The sequence below is a fragment of the Poecilia mexicana genome, unplaced genomic scaffold (genome assembly GCF_051168715.1).
Source record: "Poecilia mexicana isolate PSO_F unplaced genomic scaffold, ASM5116871v1 scaffold_11, whole genome shotgun sequence".
NCBI lineage: Eukaryota > Metazoa > Chordata > Actinopteri > Cyprinodontiformes > Poeciliidae > Poecilia > Poecilia mexicana.
In genome coordinates, this window is record NW_028263380.1 from 20,822,468 (window position 1) to 20,838,539 (window position 16,072).

Consider the following 16,072-nt stretch of genomic DNA (forward strand, 5'->3'; position numbering starts at 1 on the left):
ACAAGAGGGGTGCACTGAAAGTGCATGCAGGTCCCCAACCCGTTTTGTAGTTGCCAAAGCAAGAAGCAGAGCTGTCTTGTATGATAGAAATTTCAAATCAACCGACTCAAGGGGCTCAAATGGAGTGCTACAAAGAGCATCCAAGACCACAGTGAGATTCCAGGAAGGAACGCTAAATTTTATCCCTGGTCTCAGCCTACGGACCCCTTTTAAAAAATGCACAGCCATGGGATGAGCACCTGGCGTCCCTCCATCAAGGCCAACATGACAAGCTGAGATAGAAGCCAAGTAAACCTTAATTGTGGAGAAAGACAGACCTTTATCCACCAGCTCCTGTAGAAATGTCAAAATATCCACAATGGAGCACTGGAAGGGGGAAATGTTTTTGCTGTGACACCACTGTTCAAAAACACGCCATTTATATGCATATAAACCCCTCGTGGAAGCTGCTCTGGAACTCTGAATGGTTGCAACAACATCTAAAGGAAGGCCTCTAGCTAACAAGCTGGACCTCTCAGCAAGTAGGCATGCAGCATCCATAATTCTGGATGTGGATGAAATACTTCCCCCCCTGCCTGGGAGAGGAGATCCTGACGGGTGGGGAGTTTCCAAGGCTCTGCTACCAGCAAGCTGATTATTTCTGCATACCATGACTTTGCTGGCCAGCGAGGGGCCACCAGAATCAAGGATAGGCCCCATCTGCGTACTCTGTCCAGTACTGGCAGAATCATTTCCACTGGGGGAAATGCATACAGAAGCACATTGGGCCATGAGTGAGCCAGGGCATCCACTCCCAGTGGAGCACTGTGATCCGTTATGGAAAAGAATAGGGGACAGTGGGTGTTGGCTTTGGTGGCAAAGAGATCCACTGACGCTTTGCTGAACCGCTGCCAAATCTGCATCACCACGGATGGATGAAGTCTCCACTCCCTCACCAGTGGGCCTCCCCTGGACAGCAGATCTGCTCCCAAATTCAGGTGCCCAGGAACATGAGTTGCTCTGACAGACAGAAAATGAACGCTGCACCATTGCAATAGTTTGTGAGAATTTCAGCAAGGGAAGTGAATGAGTGCCCCCTTGTCTGTTTATGTAGGACACCACAGTGGTGTTGTCTGTCCTTATCAGAACATGCTGGTTCATCAGAACCCTGCAAAAATGTCTCAGAGCCAGCAGGACCGCCCGCAGCTCCAGGTAGTTTATGTGGAGCTTTGATTGGGTTAATGTCCAGACCTCTCTCACCGCTACTCCATCGCACATTGCCCCCCACCCCTTCAGAGAGGCATCCGTGGACAATACTTTGCGAAAGGAAACCCTGCCGATTGGAGACCCACGGTACAGCAGTCCGGGCTCCCTCCACGGGCGAAGGGCTGACATGCAAGCAGCAGTTATCGTCAACCTTCTGTGCAGGTGCCGTGACGTGCATAGCCGGTGAAAGCGTGTCCAGCGCTGCATCTGACGCATTTTTTAACAGTCCGAGCGGCACCACTGCCATCATGGACGCCATCATTCCCATCAGCTGTAAGACAGTCCGGAAGCGCAGTTTGCACCCCAACTGAAACTGAGCGAGGCACCGATGAAAGGCGGTCACACGGTGCTCCGAGAGACAAGCTCGAGCTGACAGGGAGCATATTTCCAGCCCCAGGAATGAGAACTGTTGACTCGGGTTCAGTGAACTTTTCTGAAAGTTTACCGAAAAACCCAGGGCTTGAATGTGGGACAGCACCTGCAGCAGCTGTTCTGCCGCTTGCTCTCTGGAACTGGCTATTAAAGCCCAGTCGTCCAGATAAGCTAGAATGCGAATTCCCTTTTCTCTGAGAGAAAATGGAAAACGCTGCCTCCACAATTTTCGTAAATGTGCGAGCGACAGACCGAAGGGTAAGACCAGGTACTCGTACGCTATTCCCTCGAAAGCAAACCTCAGAAAACGCCTGTGTTCTGGGTGTATTGCTACGTGAAAGTAAGCATCCGTCAGATCGATTGTTGCAAACCAATCGCCTGGGCTGACAGCATTCAAAAGCTGTCTCAGCGTCAACATTTTGAATTTGTACTTGCGAAGGTGCTTGTTTAACACTCTTAAATCCAGGATGGGACGTAGCCCACCCCCCTTCTTCGGAACAACAAAATAGCGGCTGTACCAACCTCTGTTTGCTTCCGAAGTGGGAACCACACGCACTGCTCCTTTTGCTAACAACGTGTTTATTTCGTCTCTCAGAACTTTCCCTGCTTCGGACCCTACAGTTGTGTTTATAACTGCTTGGAACCGGGGGTCTTATCCGGAACTGCAACTGGTAACCCGTAGCAACGGTCCTTTCTAACCATGGGGAAAGTGCGCATGCACGCCACAGAGGTACGTGTGCAGCCAGACAGCTGACCTGACGCACTGTTGGCAAGGGGGTGCTGCCCTCTGCTGGAACGGAGAGGAGCAGCTCCGTTTGACTGTTGTGCACGTTGTGGCACACAATGTTTTGATTTTGATATTTTGGCAAGGGAATTGCACTCTTTATTGAAACATGTGGAACAGTTACATAAGCATTCCGAACATTTTCTCTCGTTTTTTTGAGAAACATTTAACCCACTTGAACCTGGGGCTGAAAGTGCAAACAGTGTGTGCGTTGGGTTGTTGTGCTTGGGAGACTGTGTTAGGAAAACGCAGCGCCTCTTGGGGCTGGGACCCTGAACAGAACAAACAAGATGCCTTTTGCGCATAAACGAATGAGCAGCAATCAGGTCTCCCTGCTTCTGATGCCCCTCTTCTGTCACGCCGTCTCACGTCGTTAGGATGACTGAGGCTTTTTCTTTCGAGACGTCAAATCTCGTTGAAAACCCAGAGGAGGACCTTTGCTCCAAGCCGACTGGCGGGGACTATGCTTTTTTGACGGTTCTGAAACTGTAGCGTTGAGAGCTGCGGGCGGTGCTGCTCTCTTTGGTGGCGCCGGTGCCGTAACCCGCTTGCGTGCGCTCATATTGGGCCTGGACCTAGCGTCACGTCTGGGAATGATGCAACGAAGAGCTTCAGTTTGCTTTTTCTTAAGCTCAAACTTAGCTTGGATTGCATCAAGGGATTGTCCAAAAAGCCCATCCGTAGACACTGGCTCGTCCAAGTATATGGCCCTGTCCCTATCGGTGACGTCAGACAGCGTTAGCCATAGGTGTCTCTGAGCAACCACTGTGGAAGCCATCCCTCTCCCCAGTGACAGCGCCGCACAGCGGGATGTGCGGAGAATATAATCCGCAGTGACTCTGATCTCTTTTAAGAGGGGAGTCAGATGGCTATCAGGAGGCATCTGAACTCCTAGCTCGGACAAGCACATAGCTTGATATGTCTGAAGCATGGTGGCCGAGCTCAGGGCGCGAGCAGTGGTTGCTTGAGCGCGATAGGTCTTCTCCAACTGGGACGCGGAAAACCTGCATTGTTTTGAGGGTAGGGTGGCAGCGCCGCCCACACCCTGGTTGTATGATGGCGCCAGGTAAGCTGCCAAGGACGCCTCCATTGTTGGTAAATTAACCAGACCGGCTTTGTCGGCACCCTCCAGGTCCACGTACTGCCCGTAGCCAGGTACTGTAACCCGCGTGGACAAAGGTTTGCTCCAGGACGACGTTAGCTCCGAAACAAAATCTGGGAACATGGGCAGGCGGTTCTTAACCGCAGCCGGCTCCGTCGGAAGGTAGAATCCAGTGAACCGGGACACCTTCTGAGCAGGAGGAGCGGTTGGCCACTCGACGTCTAACTTATTAGCTGCACGCCGGCAAAGGGAAAGGAACGATGTGTCGTCCTGACCCACAGGAGAGGCGGCGGCAGCAGACGGACACTGGCCCGCGGAAAAGTCTTCGTCCTCGTCTTCCGAAAGACTGAGACCGATGTCTAGCACGTCATCATCACCCTGAGCCTCGAGATGATAGTGAGATGGCGCTGCGTCCTGCACCGTTTCGGCTAAACCGTCCACATACTCCATATGGTCTGCCCAGCTGGAAGCGGGGGCTGCCCAGCTGGAAGTGGAAGCTTCGGCCCTTCCGTCCTCGTCAGATTCGGACGAAACCGGATTCATAGATTCGGAGAGCACGGGGTCTTGTTGTGATACGGTAGCCTCTCCCAGCACTTTCTGCACAAACTTGACCCGCCGTTCGAGCGTGGAGCGCCGAAGCTGGCTACAAAAAGCACAAGCGTCCGGCTCCGACAACGCTCTTCTGGCATGGACAATTCCAAGGCAGACGGGGCATGCTTCGTGCTGGTCCTTTTCGTGAAGCGTGAAGCCGCATTCCTGAGGACAGGGGCGAACGGAAGACTTCTGCTTCGCCATTTTTTGCTTCGTGCTCATCCCGAACCACGAAACCAAGGTAAATAAAATTAGACAAATGAGAAAATACAACTAGCGCTCAGCGGGCAGACACGCTAACCAGCAGGCAGCAGTAGCTAACACCAACAGGAGCAGTTAAGCTAGTTTTGGAAAAAGAAAAACAAGAGTGATGCTAGCTAGCAGCAGCTAGAAAGCACGGGTTGGAAATTCGGTGTTCTCAGCGAGGTGAAGAGCGTAAGAACTGAATAATGACTGTGATGGGGGTGTATTTATATGCAGGCGGGGCCTGCCACCCGTCATCACACGTCATTTGCCTAAAGGCGTGATTAAAGGTGTCTTCAGTTAGGCCACGCGGGGGCGTGATATCCCATACTCTATGTGTTGTACCGAGTGAATCGACTGAAAGGGAACATATATATACATATATATATAAATACATGTTTATATATATATAATTCAGTATTAATCATTATTTATTTGTGCCATTATTAATCTTTATTTATTAGTGTTTGTATAGTTATATAAAATATGTATTGATATTACTAAATAATTTATTAAATAAATTATGAACGGGTGTGTGCTTTGTAATTTGCTCTTCATACATCGATATCAGAATATTCCATTCCTATTCTATTATAGCCACTAAGCATATTTAACTATGATGAACTATGTATTAAAAACATACTTAAAAAATACAATTGTTTATAAATGTTGCTTTGATAGATGTTTGAATATGGTTTCCAGTAACAAAAAGTGTGTTATGATCGATTAAATCCGCTGATACGTCATTGTGCTGCTAAACACATAAGGCTGAGTGGAGTGGTGTACCGCTCCAAGATGGCCGCCCTAAATCTCGTCAGCGACAATAGGCGAGAGCGGTCCATGAGGCGTCTATCCTTATATTATGTCTATGGGGGGAACCGTATCTGATGGGGAAACGCGGATTGACGTAACAGCTGTTATAGAGCCTGAAAAGGGCGGGTGTGGGACACACGTCGCGCCCAAACCCTCCATTTGAAGAAGACAACGGCAGAAGAACGATGCAAGTATTGGGACCGGCATAACTAGGCAAACGTGTGTTTGCAGTAACTCTGTCTTCAGTTCCGCCTCATAGTCAACGAGCAGTTAATTGCTGCTGAAGAAACATTAACGGAGTTTTATAAAATCATCGTCAATCCGAGGAAGAGATGGATGATCAGCGCAGACTGCTGGACTGCAAGCGGATTCCCCAGATAATCTTACACCGGATAGGTAGGAAACACCGTCACGTTTTACTGATGATACGGGTTAGAGAGAGTTGGAAATAGGTTAAATAAAGTTGGAGTTAAGGAGTTTTAATACGTGTTACGCCGAGAAACGCATGCCTGTCAACAACGTCACGTAGCGTCAGCAGCCACTTTACTGAGCAAGTCGCCTGCAGAAAGCAGGAAAAATACATTATTCCAACTATTTAACCCTCCCGGGGTCTTAAGATGCCGGGTCTTTTACTCCTTTCAACGTTTTTATTTTGTGTATTGTGTGTGACGAAGCTGAAGTTGGTTTCCGATTCCAGCTTCCGATTCGGGAAATGGCTAAAGGGCGATTTCACCTAATTTTCACTACCTTCCACATCTTTAATCGACTCTAGTTTAAAAACTACAACACCCAGACTCTTCAATCCTGGACAGGATTATTCTGCTCTTAACAGCAGGATATCTAGAACCATGTTTGTGATTTGTGATACCTTTTTTGTGAAGCTTCAAAAAATGATTTCACCACTTTTTTTTATCTTGGTCACACAAGAACTGCTCTAATTCCAAATCTACAACACTTGAACTCTTCAAACCTGGACTAAATTATTCTCAACTAGTAGCAGAATATTAAAACCATGTTTGGGATTTGTGAAACTTTTTTCTGATTTGTGAAACTTTGTGTTGTAGATTTGGAATTAGAGCAGTTCTCATGTGACAAAGATAAAAGAAAAAGTGGTGAAATGACCCTTTTTTGAAGCTTCACAAAAAAGGTTTCACAAATCACAAACATGGTTCTAAATATTATGCTGGTAGAGCAGAATAATCTAGTTTCAAGAGTCTATGAGTTGTATTTTAGGAGATGAAGCAGTTCTAGTATGATCCAGATGCAAAAAAGTGGTCAAATCAACCTTTATTGAAGTTTCACAAATCACAAACATAGTTTTAAATATTCTGCTATTAGAGCAGAATAATCCAGTCCAGGTTTGAAGAGTGTTGAGAAAATACATTTTAAATATGCTAGTTTTAAAACTTAACATGTCTTGATTCAAATGGCCTAAATTGTGGTTTTAAATCAGTAACTTATTCTGGCCTATTGACCTTTATTTTGCTTGTAGTTACAGCAGATGGTTTGCTAGGATCGTTTGAACTGCCTTTTGTCTGTGGGAAAACAATACAGTGGAAGTTCCAGCTTTTCACACTCATCTGTGAAAGGCCGTAAACACGGCAGGGGTTTCTGGCTTGAGAGAGGGTCAGAGATAGCTCCTGGTTGGATGAGCAAAGATACGCCTTGTTTGAATAAATTAAAGAAAAGAAGATAAAACTTTCTACACAGAAGTAGCAAATCAGATTTTGCGCTTGCAACTTCTCCAAAGACGTCTTTGCTTTTTGTTTGTCGTTTCCATCTTTTGTCTTTTTCTCTCTCAGGTAAATTCATGTGTTGTTTGTGCTCTAAGGTTTTCTGATGTTATGTGATGTGCTTTTCTGGTGATAGTATGCATCTGTCTTGAATAAATGCTGATTATTGTGACGCTGTTATCTCTGCGTGATCTCAGTCTTTGCGCACAGCATTTTTCTGAACCCGGGCATAAGAGAGGATTTAACGAGTCAAAAGGTTTTTAAAGTTCAAGAATTTTTCCTCTCTTAACAAGAGTCCAGGTGTTGTGGTTTTTAGAGTCGAATAAAGATGTGGAAGTGTTAAGGAAGAAATTCTAAATTGGTTAACTTTGGAAAAAGTTTGGCTCTTTCTTCCTCTGGATCCCAGGTCCTCTCGGCGAGCCACGTGTAGCCACAAGGAAAACAACAATGTGTGTTGACGTCACAGAATTACAGAGTTTAATCCAATAGAAAACAACGCATGAATTAACAACAAGACTGCAGAACAACAGAGGCATACATTCATTACCTGAGACAAAAAGATAGGAAAAGAAAAGGCAAAGACGCGTCTTTGGAGAGAGCTGGTGCAAAAAGGCAAAATAGTGGCAGCTATCTGAATTATTACTCCTGGGCACGAACTTTTATAATGTAGGCGTGTTTTTCCTCTTTAATATATTCAAATAAGGCGTACCTCTGCTTGACCAACTGGAAGCTATCTTGGACACTCAGAAAGACTTAGAACTTCCCCTAATTTACCGTAAAGATCAAAGGCCATTTGCCCTTTTGTTTAACAAAAAGAGCGGAGAGCTTATCCTGGCCTCCTGCGGTTCTAAGGCCATCTGGGCAAAGAAAAACATAAGAAAAGTATTTCACAGATAGCTGTGAAATCTGGAGTCTCTCCCGCTATCTCTCCTTACATAAATTCTCAGGAACAAACTTAAATTCAGTAATTTGGTTCAGGGAAAGGTTATCTTCACAAACCCAGTTTTGCTCTTCTGCACTCAGCACCCCAAAAGATTGAGTCCTGCCTTAAACCAAAAAATAACACATAAAATCAACAGAACAAAATGAGGTAAAATTCCTTTTTTCTAACTTACGAAACATAATATCCAATCCTAAGTATACAAGTTAACACAATCATTTTCCAAAACCCCATTTAGCATAAATCCTAAGCAATTTTCTAATATTAAACAAAACATTTTCATTCAAACAATTTCCATTTGATTCAGATATTGTCACAGATAGTACAATTTACTAGATTAGTAATTCTAAAATTAGATAATACAAATTTCATTAGAAACATGCTATTAGTACTTAGAAAAATGTCTTAGAAATTAAATGTTAGTGGTTTTAACATTCTATGTTGTATTAAATTTTACACCATCCCAAATGTTAGTTCTAGAAGACTTTTGATCTTCCGTGAACCGAGCAAACTTCTCTCTCCCAGGCTCAAGTGATACTGCGCTCCTGGAGATGCTAATTTTATGACCTCCTGTTCCTCTCTGATAACACAACAGGAGCCTCAGTGAGAGTTCCCTTTTGATCTGCATTTTCCTTCTTGTACTTTGAATACTTACCCATCAATAGTTTAGTTTTTAAATCATTAACACAAACCTGTTCAAAATTAAGAAATTTGTTCAAAATGAGAATGTTCAATATACCTTTTACACATGCTGTAAGATTAACTGTATTAAACACTAAAAATAATCATTTTTCCTCGACAGAAGGTAGTGAAAAATTGGCTAAAGGTGGAATCGCCGTTTAGCCATGTCCCGAATCGGAAGCTGGAATAGAAAACAAACTTCGTGTGTGTGTGTGGTTTCAAAAAGTGTCGATTTGACGGAACGCCCTCGTAACACGTGTTATGCTGAGAATTGAATACCTATCGTGGAAATGTGCATCGCTCTAACGGACTGAAATATGACCGACGAGGCAACTTTTAAAAATATTTGTAACATTATCATGTTTCTTATCCATTGTCGTGAAACCTGGTTGGACTCACTGAGATCTTTCCAGGACACACAGAAAACGGGTCACAGAGGCCGAGAGACAACAAGTAATTTTGTATTATGATTTAATGATTGAAATTTATGTGAGCTTGTTTTGAATGTACTATTAATTAAAGTTATGAGTTATGTTATTCTGGTTAGAAAGTGGAAAAGCAGAGGTCATAAATGGATTAAGTCCAGGGTTTCCCCCAGTGCATCATAAGCCTGGCGGCCCGCCATGCTTTACTAGCCCCGCCGCCAGGCTAAGCGTTGCTTGTTTAAGTTTCTAGGAAAGGGGGGGGGAATTGTTTTTGTTTGTTTTTTAAAGCCGGGCTGCAAGCGTCTCTTTTGCTCTTAGCATTTCACTAGCAAAGCAGATTTATTCCTAAAGGATAGGTTTATAATAGATAGGTTTATAGTTTATGCATTTAAACCCGACAGCGCGCAGACCAATCACACCTCTGCGCTTTGGAGTGGTTTTTAACGCTTTCCTCGGAGTCACGCATCACGTAGATTTAATATAATTTTATTATTTTTCCAGTTACACAATGCATCAAACCATATGAAATGCGTTGTCTACTTAGAGATAATCCGCGCAGCCGCACGGAGATCTGAGAAGCTCGTCCCATAAACTTGACCAACCAGAATTGTCTCTGTGACAAAAACTCAACAGACACGAATTGGAAGAGCTACTGAAGCCACATTAGAAACATTGAATTAAATCTCCTGTTTGTTGCGCATCTCTGCGTAGTGCAGCAGATTACCTCATCATGCAGGGCCGGTCCAAGGCTGTATGAGGCCTGGAGCAGAATCTGACTTAGGGGCCCCTTTTGTTCCTAAAAGTATCAGCACCTCTAACAGCTTCTGTGTTAGATTTAGTGAAATATGGGAGAAGGGAGTAGTTTAATTGGCCAGCCTAAAAAGCAATAAGTTATAATTGCAGTTTACTAAATTGGATTTGAAAATTCAAAGATTAAACTCTCAGCATCAGATTGTTGCTATGGTAACAAAACAATCTAACTATGAATATTGTTCTTTGAAGTTTTACAAAGTGAACTTGCCAGCTCCTTAAAATCTTGTATTTAAATGTTAAATAATTTAAAATAATTTAATTTATATATGCCTAAACAAGTGAATCAAATTTAACAGCATTGATCATCTCAATAAACAAGTGTTACATTTATGTATCTGTGATCTGTTTTAAAATATTAGCGTTTATGGGGACCCTGAAGCTTTTGGGGGCCCGATGGAGCTGCTGACTTAATTTGGATTAAACAGAAGTGCAAATTTGTTGTTTTTAGACTAGTTGTGGGTTTAAATAGCATTTCACTCGAGATCTTTTCCCGTAACATATAAATTACACAGTAATGTTTTTACATTACCTGTCAACTTAACATCTTTTAAATCAAAACACAGTGGACCGCCGGTGGAACGCCTCGACGCCCCGACCTCCGGGCTTAGCAAGTTTTCTGGGGGAAACCCTGGATTAAAGTAATGACTGTAGATTAGGTGGAAATTAGATAGAAGTGTCTTATACTGTGTCGCAACATGAGGCTGGGTGGAGGTATAACTGAGTTGGGGGGTAAAAGGAAGTTCAAGAGAACAGATGCTCAGCAGTTAATTGACAACGCCCTGGAAAAAGGGAAGTTGGGTCAAGGGAGTATGCCAGCTGCTGGGGCGTTCACCACCAAAACACAGAGAGCACAAAAATACATGAGAAGGAAGAATTGGGGTTCTTTGTTCCGCAGCGTTGGAGTCAAGAGCACACGAAGATGCAGAATCAACTGAGGGCTGCGTATTGATACCCCGGGATGGTGAAGACTGCGCGCTGCTCAAGAAGGGAACAAGATCCATTTACCCACAACCCGGGATTCTGATTTGACAACAGCCCTACACTCAACCCAAAAGATTTCAACTATGCTGCAGTGGACATGGGGGATAGACAAAGATCGCTTATGGATAAAGAACTGAGTACACTGAGGATTCTCACCAGTTCACCTTTGGATCTATTCTAAAAAGGATTCTGCTACATCAAGACAGGACTCTGACCATGGATATTAAAGTTTTCTGCTGCCAAGATCAATTCGGCATCTGGGTACGAGTGGAACTGCATCCCAAAGCCTCTCTTTAGATCAGTGACACAGTTTAGGGATTAGAAGGAGGGGAAAATTTTAAATTTCTTAAATATGTTATTCTTTTGATTTTTGATTAAAGAAGCTGTATGTCATTTTCCCCTGCTAAAGCTTGCTAATAAAATATTAAAGTCTAATTGATGCTGTGGACAGTTAAATTAATTAAGTCAACTAAAAACCAATTCTTCTGGTTAATATAAAATTAATGTTCATGATCCTAGTAAATTAGGGGGCTTCAGACGTTTCTTTGGTTATGATAAATAATGACCCTGGGACTTGTGCCGAGTCTCTAAAATTATCTAGACTGTAACAAGTGCACGTTATTAATAGAGAAAGAGCTACCGTTAACAGGAGTGGTTTTTGAACAGACTTTGCCGGGCTACTTTAAGGGTCATAGCTTCTGGATCTGAAGGTAGTTAGAGTCTATGCGCATCTTTCTCCCTCCCAGCTTAAACAGAATGTCCTCTAACTTCTCATCTGAAGTAATACTCAGGAATTAGAGGTTTCTCGGACCCGTTAGACGGAGAGCTGGACAGTAGTCAGTCTGTTGGAGTCTGAGGGGAGGTAATTGGGCGTGGCTGACTATTGGGTGATAACACCATGTAAGCCTGAAAAAAGTGGTGTTTCTTTTCACAGATTAATTTAAATAAATACGGTTTTGACACATATAGCCTAAAAGGGCACGTTTGAGTCAGTTTTACAGTGTCTATGGAGCTAAAACAGTCTCATAATTCACAAATGAACAGGACGAGACTTACATTTGTATTTTTGATGCAAACACAAGAATATCTTGATTTGCAAGCTGTTTCTGGCCTGTGAGTTGTGCTGCATTTTTTTGTGTGAATTTTAATAAATGGTCTATCTGATTGGATGATCGGCAACCAATCAGAAGCTTCTTTGTTTCACCCAATCACATGAACAGACCCCCACCTTGGGTACCTTACTTTTCAGCCAATCACATTAACCCATTCCAACAGCCACCATGTTGAAGCACAGTTTAGACCTCAGCCTGGCTTCTGGTAGAGACAGAGGAGCATGTGAGTATTTGACTGACAAAATTTCATTTGTGAGTCACATAATTTAAACTGAATCTCTAAACTGTTTAAAAAATTGATTTCTGAATTCAGTTTTTTTTCTTTTTTACAGAATCAAGAATCGTTTATGAATTGAATCATGACACTAAAAATGTGAAGAGAATCTGATTTTATGTATCTTGGTATCTCATTTTTGAAATATCTTTAGTTTTATGTTTTTCTTTTAGATACAAACATACCACAAATTTATGTGCTAAACGCTAGAGGCAAAATAGGTTGAATGTAAACATTCCAGTCCTTCTGTAAGACATAAACATGAAAGACTGTTTATGTAAATGGAAAATAAAGAAAAAACTAAAACCACATCCAAACTATTTGGATTGTTTTTGTAAAACGTAAGAAACTAGAATGATAGGAACTGAAGTGAGCAGAAAGTGGAGAAGAATCTTTTGTTGAATTTCATCAAGTCGGGTTGTACCAACTTTTAAAACTCTTCTTTTCTAAAATCTCTGACATAATGTAATATATTTTGAAAACCCTAGTTTCCTTTCAGTCAGACGGACATTGGTTAATTTACAAACAAAATAAAGCCTGTTCTGATGCACCAATAGATTAAAATAAAGAGTTTTTTTTTACTTAAATTTCTAAGCTTTTGTTTTGTCTTTTGGTCTAGAGGAGGAGGTTCTCGAAGAGCTCAGCAACCAGAAGAGGAAGTCCACTTTGGATAAAGAGGAACCAGGACCTCAACAGTTCAGAGAGGAAGAGAATCAACTCTGCATCAGTCAGGATGAAGAGCAGCTTGTGCTGAAACAGGAGACTGGAGACATTTTGGTGGCTCCTAATGAGCAAAGAATTAACAATGAAACAGAACCAAACAGGAACCAATGCATCTCTCATGCTTCTCTTGAAGATGAGAATCGGGATCAGGAAGGAAGTAATTCTGGAGGCCAAGGAAAAAAGAGAGACAAAGAGCAGAAACAAAACAAGAGATGTCAGAAAACCAAACGGCCAAAAGGAACTACTGAAGGTCCCCCCCCAAAAAAGCACAAAAAATCTTACTTGAACAAAAGTTTATATTCCTGTAAAAGTTGTGATAAAACCTTTCCTCGAAATGACTCTTTGACAAGACACATGAGGATTCACACAGGTGAAAAACCTTTCACTTGTATTAGTTGTGGGAAGAGTTTCTCTCATAAACACAGTTTAGATTCTCACACGAGGATTCACACAGGTGAGAAGCCCTTCACATGTATGACTTGTGGAAAAAGTTTTACGGAAAGAAAATGTTTGACTTATCACATGAAGATTCACACAGGTGAGAAGCCTTTCACGTGTATTAGTTGTGGGAAGAGTTTCATTCTGAAAAGACAATTGGCTTCTCACATGATGATTCACACAGGTGAGAAACCTTTCACATGTATTAGTTGTGGGAAGAGTTTCTCTCATAAACAAAGTTTAGCTACTCACATGAGTATTCACACCGGTGAGAAACCCTTCACATGTATGACTTGTGGAAAAAGTTTTACGGAAAGAGGAGTTTTAAATTCTCACTTGAGGATTCACACAGGTGAGAAGCCTTTCAAATGTATTAGTTGTGGAAAGAGTTTCACTCATCAAAGTACTTTATATAAACACATGAAGTTTCATGGAGGCGAGAGGCCTTTCACATGTATCACTTGTGGAAACAGTTTCACCCGGAAACCTCATCTAGTTACTCACATGAAGTTTCACACAGGTGAGAAGCCCTTCACATGTTTGACTTGTGGAAAAAGTTTCACTGTAAAATGTAGTTTAACTTCTCACATGAGGATTCACACAGGTGAAAAGCCTTTCTCATGTACTAGTTGTGGGAAGAGTTTCACTCAAAAATGTAATTTAGATAAACACATGTGGATTCACACAGGCGAAAAGCCTTTCACGTGTATTAGTTGTGGGAAGAGTTTCACTTGCAAACAGAGTTTAGATTCTCACATGATGATTCATACTCGTGAGAAGCTTTTCACATATATGGCTTGTGGAAAAAGTTCCGCCTATAAAAATACATAGTTTATCTGTACCCAGGAGCGGCCACAGTACTCGGTGGTCAGATTATATAATTTGAACCCTAAGAACCAAGTTTTTCTGTAACTTGTCTTTTATGCTGTAATTACACCTGAATCAGGTGGGAAGATGAAGTTGACACCTCCTCCCCCACCATCATCAAATCCAACAAAATTGGTGTTAAACATTTGCGCAGGAAAAAAAATAAAATAAAAACATCAGTTGTGCTGCTTTTGATGATGACCTCAGATAACCTCTTGAAACTTTTTGATTCATATCCAAAAAGTTTTTGCTGCACAAAACACAAAAGTTTGACACCAATTTTGTCAGATCTGAAGAAGGTGGGGCAAATTCATTTGGGTAGTAAATACAGCTGGATCACTTTTTAAAATGTGTAGCTTAGTTAAGAAAGCCTTTCAAATAGGAATTATAACTCTAGTTAATGGAACAAAGGGTTTAATTTTTGCAGATTCAATTATTGAATGATTGTGTTTATTGGATTCATGTTATGGGTTCATGTATGGACTGGTAGACTAGTTACCAGGATTGGGATTAATGTTTTCTGTATTTGAATCTAAACATCAGACATTATTATTTTATTTTCTCAGTTTCTTATTCAGGATTTCTTTCCTGAATCAGAGCGAATGTCAGACTTTGTGGTCCTTATGTAATAAAGTAAATTTCCAATTGTGATGGTTTTCTTTTTCCAGTTTAGCTGTGGGTTGTGACTCATTTAAAGGTGTAGTTTGTTGGACAGCGTCACTTCAAGAAATACTGCGGTTTTCAACTACTAAAGATTTTTTTTGCAAATTTTTCTCTTCCTTCATTTGCCTTGACCAATGTGCCAAATGTGATTTGGAAAATTTGAGATTAATCTGAGAAGCTTCCTAGAAAAGACTTGGAAATTTCTGTTTTCTAGAAAAATTTAGAAAATTTCCAAAGGATGACGTTTCTGTACTCGCCGATGTTTTCTACAAAGTTTCTGAGATTAATCTCAAAAGCTTTAGGGGTTTTTGTAGCTTTTTTCCACTTTTTGAAGCTCATAAGTTTCCTTGCTTCTTTCTACAAACAATTCCAGTTTTTTGGCAGAAATGTAATTACACTGCTCAAAACAATAAAGGGAACACTCAAATAACACATCCTAGATCTGAATGAATGAAATATTCTCATTGAATACTTTGATCTGTACAAAGTTGAATCTGCTGACAACAAAATCACACAAAAATTATCAATGGAAATCAAATTTATTAACCAATGGAGGCCTGGATTTGGAGCCACACACAAAATTAAAGTGAAATGTTCCCTTTATTTTTTTGAGCAGTATGTTTTTATCCATCTAAAATGACCATAACACACCTTTATATCAATGTGCAGACGTTGTGGAGGTCTTAGTACTTTGTTGTAACATAATGTTACATGTTTTGTTATTGTATTACTGTTTTGCATATTAAAAGAAACTTTTATCTGACAACACCTTAGATCTCAGTGTTTCAGTTTGGACTTGGAGCACATTTCTAAAACAGCTTCAGAATAAAAGAAATGCTTAATATTTGTCTGCTCACAGACAAATTTTAGTCTGGTTGATATTTGAAAAATTATATTTTGAATAATTTTAATGTATTTTTGATTGAGAAAAAACAGCTAACGTAATGCTGTCAAATTAAGTTATAGCATTTTATGCATAAACCTAATTTTGTTTAAATCTAAACTGTTGCAATTGATCCAGTTTGGAACCTTTTAGAATTGTTTTAAATTGATATTTGCTAACACTGTACTTTTCTGTCATCAGTCATAATTTAAACTTTAGATTGTTTGACTAGAAGAAATAGTTTGTGAATTAAAAATCGATTCAGAGTTGAAAATTGCTTGAGCGTTGAATCGTGACCCTAAAAATCTTTTAAAATCTAAGATTTGCATCTCTAGTTCAGGCTGCATCTTGAAACACTTTCTCCTACAATACAATTTTCTAAGGTTTTA

At 41.3% G+C, this 16,072-nt stretch overlaps 1 protein-coding gene across 1 annotated transcript; it reads left to right on the forward strand.

The window, feature by feature from the left end:
* Positions 1-4,961: 4,961 nt before the first annotated feature.
* Positions 4,962-15,568, forward strand: LOC148156513 (uncharacterized). Its single transcript, XM_088009861.1, has 2 exons — positions 4,962-5,546; positions 12,729-15,568. Exons 1-2 carry the CDS (start codon positions 5,483-5,485, stop codon positions 14,099-14,101), a joined length of 1,437 nt encoding a protein of 478 aa, XP_087865987.1. The 5' UTR covers positions 4,962-5,482; the 3' UTR covers positions 14,102-15,568.
* Positions 15,569-16,072: the final 504 nt, after the last annotated feature.